Source organism: Hylaeus volcanicus, chromosome 3, assembly GCF_026283585.1.
Source record: "Hylaeus volcanicus isolate JK05 chromosome 3, UHH_iyHylVolc1.0_haploid, whole genome shotgun sequence".
In the NCBI taxonomy this organism is placed as follows: Eukaryota; Metazoa; Arthropoda; class Insecta; order Hymenoptera; family Colletidae; genus Hylaeus; species Hylaeus volcanicus.
Window position 1 is genome coordinate 475,266 of NC_071978.1, and position 9,427 is coordinate 484,692.

Below are 9,427 nucleotides of genomic sequence, written 5' to 3' on the forward strand. Positions count from 1 at the left end.
TTAACAAGGTCGAGTTGAAACGTTCCACTGATACCAAACAAGGGGGGGCAAAAAAATGACAAGCAGGTCGTTGAACTCGACACAATAAATCTCGACTCGTGTCTAATTCGAGAACAATCGGCCAGCATTGCCCTGAACGCACTTTCCCTGCACAACAGACTCGCTTCTAATTGTGTCCTCGGTGTTCACCGCAGAGCACTTGACCCACACGGTGAGATCGCACCTATTGTGGTCGCAGAAAAATCGATCACGCTCGCGATCGAGTGAACAAAGGGACTAGGTTCTAAACAGGGAACGTGCGCGTTTCGATGATTCTGCACTTGAAATACATCTGCGATACTAAATATATCTACTCGATGCTCGCGGCAACCTGACGTGTTCTGTGCTGATCAAATACCAACACTTTCACTTATTTAGATTTTCTCTCAACGTTTTCGAGGTAATGAAACCAAGTATTCTCTCATTTTTGCTACTGTTGACAACATTTCCTATTTCAAACTACTATTTATTAGGTGTGGAAATTAATTCTATTCCTTTATGCAAAACTCGAGAAACACCGTTTCGATAGCGCTGGATTATTAATAATGTCGTTTATGTAAAATAATAACGACACGAATGGAAGTCGACGAAAATCGAGAACTGAATCAGGCGTTAATCTCCTGCGAGTGTAAAAAACACATTGGACTACAAAGAGATCGGAACGAGGGGCGCGTATTTGTCAATGAGCTTACAATTAGTAAAAGCCCCTCCATTGTTCGCGCAAGTGGTTTTTGCATATGTGTGCTCGTTGAATGACTACCGAGTCTCGTACCCTGAATGATGCCACGAAAATCGTGTACGATCATTGTTCGTGAAACTGCATTTCTAGGAAATGCCTGTCACACTCATTGTCACGCTAAGCTAAATTATGGCATCTGACGATAGCAATGTTAGTGAGCGCTTGTATCTTTTTGTCGCATCAATGCTTCTTATTCTGAAAGCTCGTAGATTAATATATCGAGAGTTTTAGTTTGAGAAACACTGTTGTATAATCAGTAGTTACAGGATGTTACAAGTACCGTTTCGTAACCTCAAGTAGGTCTTAACATTTTTATACGATTATTAGTAATCAATTTTATTTAATCGTACTTTTTTTTTTAGTAAAGCATTTAGCGATAGCGTCACCAAGTCAATTTATGCCGCAGAGTGGCAAAACACACGACGTCAAGATGACGGGTACGTATTTAATAATAGACCGTGTAATCTTTCGCGAGAGTCCTTCGGTTCAAAGGTATTTCACAAATCAAACGAGACTTTGGTATCATAACAACTGTGTACTTACACTGTGAATCACTCTTCCAGATGTCTTGTTTACTGTTTTTGCTATCTGACCGCAAGTCTCCCCACCGAACGTCACGGTTTGTCGAACTTGTCTCAACGCGGCACTAAAGTAAGCTTGCACGAGCTGTGTTTTCGAAATTTTACTCGTCTAAGGGTATACATGTCCGCTCAATCTTGTCTTTTTAAATACGAAACGAGTGAAAACGAAGAACAGGGCATGGGGATTAGAAGTCAGGACGTATGTATAACTTTATATAACCTGTATATCAATTTTGACGTGCAAAATATGCTGTCTCTACTGTACTATTGTGATCATAACTAACGATAATTTTGACATGTAAAACCAAACGTACACGCATGTGCCAATATCAAGAGGTTAAAATCATCCAGCTTTTGTTGGGAAATGGTTGTCTATCTAATCTGTAAAAAATATTTCGCCAAATCCAAGTTGGGTCATCCTATATGTATATGATAAGTTAAGTATATAAATCATTCTTTTGCTTTTTTTTCTTATCTTATTTTAGACGAATACTGTGCAGATAACTTTGAAAAATAAATGCTACTGGAATAAATTGCAAGCATATAACTATGAGACTGAACACATAAATAAGCAGACGGACATCGACATCGAGGCTGGTCTCTTACCTTTTGGATTCAGTCTTTCGGGATTAAACCATGCGTCTGTAAACAACAGAATCGAATTATGTTAGTTCTCATCGTTTTTCTTTAACGTTTACTTCTACTCTACGATGATCCAAACATTAATGAATGACGAAACAAAAAATGATTCGCATTCTGGACATTGAATGGTGATCGTCTGTTGCGAAGAATAACAAAAAATGACGATACGATACGGCGTGACCATAACGAAGGAATCGATGAGAAATGTATTACGATGCTACTGTAAATACTATTACCGTTCTACCAGATAATAGATGTATAGTGCCATTATAGTAGTGGTGCACGTTGCCGTGTCAATTAGCATGAGACATCAATGGTTACGCTCGTAAAATCTTTTCATTTCGACACCACGTCCAAAGGTCTCAAGAAGAAATTGTTTCGTTTGAAAGAGTAAATTTTATAATTGGCACGTCACTGCTCTCAAGGCCATAGTTTCCGAAATTTGAAAATCTCCGCTTCGACAACATTTCAATGGCGTTGTAATTAAGATAAAAACGAATTCCTGTAACACAACGTTCAAATAGCCTTAAGAAGTTTTGTGTCTGGATACGAATGGGAAACGTAACCGATAAGACACAAGGTATTCTACTTAGGATCATTTGAAGGTCATGTTGTTTTAGACGGTTAAATTCGCGTTTCTGCAACGCCGTAAATAACAAAAAATACCATTGAAAGAACCACCGAGAATTTCCAACTCTAAAAATATGACCTTCCTCGTAATATTTATCCCTCGAGACTAAACAATTTGTTCGCGAGATATTTTCGTAGCTTGTCGAGAAAAATGAACATCTTTGGACCAACGATATTATCACGTGCATGTGGCTCTAACGAGTTCTGTTTTCCAAACGTAACGGAACAGTAAGCAAGATCTAGATCACTACCTATCTAATACAACCGCATGAACCACAAAAAAATACTGGAAACCACGCAACGCTACTTAACCCAGACTTGCTCAGAAAAAGAGTGTTGCAGTTTATTCAGTCTCTAATTAGTTACAAGTTCGCGTACGAATGAAACTCCCATCGCTCTTAATTCATTAGCTTACTCGTATACGAGTGTAAATTACTCTACTGTTACTTTAACGTAGCAATTCCGAATCAACGTGCCATGAAGACGGTTATAACCATTATGCTGCCATTGTTTGGTAACAGAACCGTAGAAATTTTATCTAACAGAAACATCTTCGATAGTTGGAACAAAACAAACTGAAACTTAAGTTAACAGGAACCTTGTGTTGGGACTTATTTTCGGAATGGAAAACAACGTAATATTTGTAATATGGACAAGAAACCGTTATAAGATGAGAAAACAAAATTATTGGAGGAGATAAGAATAATTTAAGAGCGTAAACCGACGAAACATTTGAAATAGTAATTTCAGAGAAATAAGCTCACTCTGAAATAGCAGATTCATAAAAATCGATTCGTTACAGTTGATGTAATTAGCACACCGTCAAGTATTACGCAATAGCTGACCTCGACTCCTATCTCTATATATCTTTGTACTTCGGCCAGACAAATCGACTTAAAATCTACACACGTGGTTTGTCTTTATTGATCTCAGTAAATAGTATAATCTACACAGATTTCGTTTCTAATCGAACGATATTCGATACAAAAAATATATTTAACGTTTTTAATGTTTGTGATATTAAGTGAATTAAAGTCGAGCCATCGTCTTGTGTAACTTGTACTCGTGATTTTTGTTAATTAATTATATGAAAATTAAATTTAACAGCGTGACGATGCAAAGTGCGCTCACAGATTCGTAGATAACGTATCTTGCTATTAAAAGATAATATTTTCTGAAATTCATGATGAATTGAATAAATCGAGACTCAAATAGTGTCTCGCTTACTATTCGATCGCCAAAAAAATTTGAAAAACTACATCGATATACTTTGCGTGTACACGTTAGGTAAAATGTCTTATTCTTTATCAAAAATTCCTATCAACAATGCCGAGTATCCAATATATTTATAAAAACCGATACTCGTCGATCAATAACCCACTTACAAATCGCGTTTCTACTGCGCATGTCAGGCAGTCGATGCACCCGGAGCTATGTACATAGATATCTAGTTTCCATTTTTTTTTTTTTTTTTAAATTTTTAAGACAAATAATCTACGGTTACTGGGGTCCACGTGGAAAATAACGAAACTTCTGTGATAAACTAAATCCATAGCAAAGCGGTCGAGCTGTCGTATCATCGCTTTAAACATAAATAAACGGTACGTATGTATTAAAAAGCTGAGGAGATTCAAGGGAAAATTAGTAATTTCAATTGGCTGTTTCGATGAACCAATCAAAATTCTAACCTTGACGTTTTTTATGTACTTTTTTTTTATATAACAATGCATTTAAATTTTAAAATTTTGACGATATAATTGTGCAATCAGCACCTACAAGAAATTCAAGGTTACTTGTACGCGATAAAGTTAATAGACGTGTTACGAACAAACGCAACCAATGATAATTCCACAAGCACTGCAGGAAAAAGCTATGCACGATAACTTTATAAATAAAACAAAAAATACTATCGAAGTTTATGTAGTCTTTGACGTGCAATAAAATTTAAGGATATTAAATAAATATGTGCAAAATCGTATCTTAAAGTAATGTTAAGGTTAGGGTAGAATTCGTCCAAGATTGTGTAATGTTTTCTCACAAAATCCTACATTTATTTCATAAGAAATTAAAGTGACATTAACGCTCCCTACATATGATAGTTGTAGTACTATTAAGATGAATATCAACTAAATCTTTGCGTCAATAGATTTGATCGTAATTGATCGTTTCAACAGAGTTAATTACAAACGACCGTTTAAGCGATCAATTTGATTAAACATTAAACAACTAAAAATAACTGTCTACTTTCCATAAACAATATTTACTGTAAATCGATATTATTTAAATCGACTTTCCCACTTCCCTAACAACGTTTTTTTCCATGCAATACCACACCTAACCGTGGCCGACTTAAGCCTGTGTTCACGTGTGCTATAAAGACGAATCGATGATTCATTCTAATTTATATTCATTGTAAATATATTCCCATCATGTACCACTCAGGCTTAACCGTCCTACCAGACGCGAATTGTATCTCCCTGTATCAACAACATCTACGTGATATATCTAGCCTCGCAACACTCGGTCTTGTCTCGCGTCAAATGAAAATGATAGGAAACGACGATCAAAGAGAAGAAGTCACAATAAGAAATGAACATACATGGATCAAGAATATTCCAGAAGCAAGGATTGCCATTGGCTACACCGGAGCAGGGCTTCTTGCAGACCGCCCCAGCGTCGTCCTTTTCCTGCGTTGAGAAATTCGCAGGGCATACTACCGGCTCTGCTTCCATTTTCACCTAACCTTGCGTCTCGATCGAACCAAGGACGACGAATCTCATTCGAGCACTACCCCAACAGTCCGAGCTAACAGCGCGAACGGCGCACTTTTTGAGAAGACACTAGCTTCCCCTCGTTTCGTTTCACCTTTTAATCCTTTTTTTTTTATTCACCGATTTATATTTTATTTTTGGTCACTTAAGTATTCTCTCGATCGTAAGTTTGCTCTCGAAACAGTTTTCAAACGATTCCAAAGAAAACAACTTTCGCGTAATTCGAGTTGCGTATCAGTCAACCGACGCTCCAGGATTCGTGGCGAGATGAGAACTGACACAACTATTATCGACCCGTAGCCGTAGAGTAGACAGTTCCAGACATCACCCCCCACCAACCACCGCTGCTATTGGTGCGCGTCAGAAGGTGATACGGCTTTTATCGAAGCAAAGCTAGTTATTTTCGACGATAGATGGCGGGCTTTCCGGTGATAATGCGAGGCGAGACTCTAGGTACACTGCCAGATGGCGCTTATCGATGGTGTAAAGAAATCCTCTGGTTTGTACGATACGAACACACTTGTTACGAGAAGATTTATATTATTTAACAATCACTCGAAGGAATTGGTTAACGATATAGTAGACTAACTAGCAATCCTGAGTCTCGCTTGTCAATGTAACAGTAGAAATTTAATCATTATTGTAAAGTTACAATCTATCGAATTCGGGACCCTCGCGAGCTCTACACCTCTAATTACGCCACTGCAATATATTTTTTTAGTATTATGCCGGCACAAAAATCTTTGCAATACATAGTCGTAGTCGGTAATAGTTTCAGAAGGATTGGTTAAAATAAAGATTTTGAAAAAATATTAATTAGAAGATCCCTATTGTTGGCTACTTTGACATTTAATTTACTGCAAAAAGAGTTGGTAGCAAAGAAGTGACGCGTTCTGCTGCAAACGGAAATAATTCATGAGTCAGGCATGAAATTTTTCGTTCTGAAATCATGTATAAAAATATCTGTACGAGGAATGCAACAGTCGTCTCGGAGATGAGTTGTTCAGAGGAAAATGATCTCGGACAAGTTGCTTCGATTTCAACTAATTTCCATATAGAAAAGGTTTGTCCTATGCAGCATGCGTGGGTCACGGAGATAAATATAGATAACTGTACTAGTTGATCAGTAGGAAATTTTTAATGTCACTATATTTTCCCGTAGTCTGGATGTTCCCATTGGTTCAACCAAAAGAGGTCGTAAGGTATCCCCGGTGCGATCAATATGGAAGAGAAGATATGGGTGACTTCGACCCACCGTGAAAACCATACGCAGACTGCACGTGTCTATGGTGCAACATTCTGTAACTTTTTGCAACTTGAGTCCATCGTCTCTCAAGAGAATAAATTTAACAATTTCTAACGATTTTATCGCCTCAAATGACCCATAAAATTATCCCATAAATATTTATAAAAACTAAAATAGAATTGCTAAAACAATAAAAGTTTAAACAATTGCGACGGCTTTTCGGTCACGTTGGGGAAGGTAAAACCATAGCGACGTCTAAATGTTACTTGACGAGCTAAATATTCTTTCTAAAAATTGGTAAGATATTTTCGCAGAATCATATTTTCTCCTCTGTTGTAGTTTGTACTTAAAAACGGAATTAAATGTAATCTAATAAAGTGTTCATATATATAAATACTGATTAACCTAACGGTAAGAATTATGAATATGTACGTTGTGTTTGAAACGCAAAATCCTCGGTTACCGTTACTGATCATATAATCTTACGTATACGTATAAGTAACGGTACAAAGATACTTCCATTTCTGTAAACAATGATTTGTGCCATACCAATATCGTACCGGAAACATTGTCAATCCAAATTTGATAACGAATGACGCAATCGTATAATAATAAAATGCATCGATAATACCTCCAGTGCCATATAAAACACGAACATAACCTCTTACTTATTCCGAACGTTACTCAAGTACTATCAATATTCACAACCTACCTAATTAAGGATTTTTATTTCATAATATTCTGCAAGCCTGCATTATACATTTATGGATATTTACTTACTCTACTAAGTATTTACTAATTGTAACAAAAAATCAAAATTACATTCGAGATGTAGTATATATGCATTTTGTCATGGATTAGTTTGTCATTAAGCTGGCGCGAAAACAAAATGTCGCGAAAAGAAGATCGACGTGTATAGAATAAATAATTGATCGCTGCTGGTTAGAAAAGCAATGACGTAGCCTAACGGAAGCATGGTTCACTTCGTGCGAAGATGCTAAATTAATTAACGTTTCATACTAATCGTTTCTGCTTTCGAGACTTTGCAGGTCGACTAATAAATAGTGTGTTAAGGATGAAATTCTTAATACTAATAAGTACATGCACAGTATGTAATATATTCTTTGATGAATTGGTATTAGTACGTAACATCAGAAAATTGTAGTATCATTGGACACATCTTTATTTAACTGAAAAACTGGATTTACTTACCGATTCCCATGCTGCGGAATATTTCTTTGGGTGCGATCTCGACATCCTCTACTCTTTCTCGTCTCGCTTCCTGTTTTACCGGCTTCAAACTTTTCACCGGTGATGCTTCTGGTTCCGATTCAAATTCAGACTCGCCGGTTTCTGGGGCACTGGTTCGTTCCTTTTTCTCCGTGTCGGAGACCAAGTATTCACTCACACTTTCAATTTTTGTCTCTTCTCTTGGAGCGGGTTGCGGCTTTTCTGAAACAGGTTGAGGTTTCTGAAAAACGAGATGTTGAGGCTCCTGTAAAACAGGCTGAGGTTTCTCCGGTACACTCCATGAATCGTCTGTCTTTTTCTCCACAGAAGAAATGATTTCTGGTTCCTTAACCGCTTCTTCTTTTTTCTCTAAAATTTCTTCCTTCCTGCTAGGTGACTGAACACTCATAACTTCCGATTGGTCCTCAATGTTACCCGTCAACAAATCAGGCTTCGATTCCTTCATTCTAACCTCAAAGTTATTCCCTTCGACCGGTTTACCTTTTTCCGCGTCTAATAATAACAATGTTGCTTTTTTGGAATCCTCAGAATCGATTGCAGACTGATTAAGGGAGAAATTGATCATGTCCTTATCCATATCGAAATTTTCTTCCATATTGTCCCGCACTTCCTCTCTGTAAGGTTCAAGGTGGCTCGACGACTGTCCATCCTGGACATGTTCGAGATGCTCAAAATCGTCCATCGAATCGTGCTCTCTTCTGATTGGTTGCTCCTTAGACTCGGCCATTTTTGCTACACGCGAGGTGACGATTATCCTGTCATAGAATTTAACTTTCCTTTCAGGACTCTTTCGTTATTCTTTCCCTATACCTTCACTCGATTATTAAATAAAACTCTCTTCTATCTTATTTTTATATTTCCTAATGGATGCTGTATGAAGCGATTCGCCAGAGTTATTTTCGTGACGGTGATGTTGACAGTTCACTTTGTTTCGATCACTTGTTCGTGGAATTTCACTTTTTCGAATATACCAGGAAATTAAAAGTTCAACAGTTTTATTTCGACGATTTCTCTTTTCATCTACTATCAAGTGGTGCGCAATAGTTTATTCATGTGTTAACAGACAAGCTACAGACATTGGAAAAGAAAAACCGGTTTAACGTTCACTCATCGACGGGTGGATTCAATTCTGAAGCACGTTCCGTGACAGAATATCTCGCAGGGTGTTCGTGAGAGGGCTCTCGCCCCCTCCATTGCTACTTTTGCCAGGAACGTACATACAAGGGGCAATGAATCATACTTTCTTTTTTTAATTTTTGCATTTACATACCTCGTATACTGAAAATATCTCAACTAAAATCAAAACCATGAGAACCATGATGCAGAACATTCTTTAACGATAAGATCGTAGGACTTTTGATAAGCAGTCGAAACTATTTATTATATGTAATTATTTCTCGTTGAATAAGTTTGAAAATATGGAAGTGTACAGTGGCAATAAGTGTTATATTTAACAGATATTTTTTATACAAAATTTAATCAGAAGTATGCATACGAGCTTCACATCTTTCTTTTCAAATTGCTCGCA

At 37.1% G+C, this 9,427-nt stretch overlaps 1 protein-coding gene and 1 long non-coding RNA gene across 6 annotated transcripts in view; one reads left to right on the forward strand and one right to left on the reverse strand.

Moving 5' to 3' along the window:
* Window positions 1-9,031, reverse strand: part of LOC128873872 (reticulon-1-A) — a 19,791-nt gene extending 10,760 nt beyond the window's left edge. The window contains exons 1-3 of one of the 5 annotated variants that reach the window (XM_054117833.1): window positions 8,380-9,029; window positions 7,861-8,100; window positions 1,966-2,001 (exon numbers count right to left, since the gene is read on the reverse strand). In XM_054117833.1, coding sequence (XP_053973808.1) covers window positions 1,966-2,001; window positions 7,861-8,100; window positions 8,380-8,626 — 523 coding nt within the window. In that variant the 5' untranslated portion in view covers window positions 8,627-9,029. Of the gene's footprint in view, window positions 1-1,965; window positions 2,002-5,230; window positions 5,655-7,860 lie in introns of those variants that run through there. The other 4 variants (XM_054117830.1, XM_054117834.1, XM_054117832.1 and 1 more) reach the window with 4 other exon arrangements.
* On the forward strand, window positions 5,838-6,762 carry LOC128873875 (uncharacterized). Its single transcript, XR_008456510.1, has 2 exons — window positions 5,838-6,465; window positions 6,565-6,762. It is a non-coding gene; the product is annotated as an uncharacterized LOC128873875 (long non-coding RNA).
* Window positions 9,032-9,427: the final 396 nt, after the last annotated feature.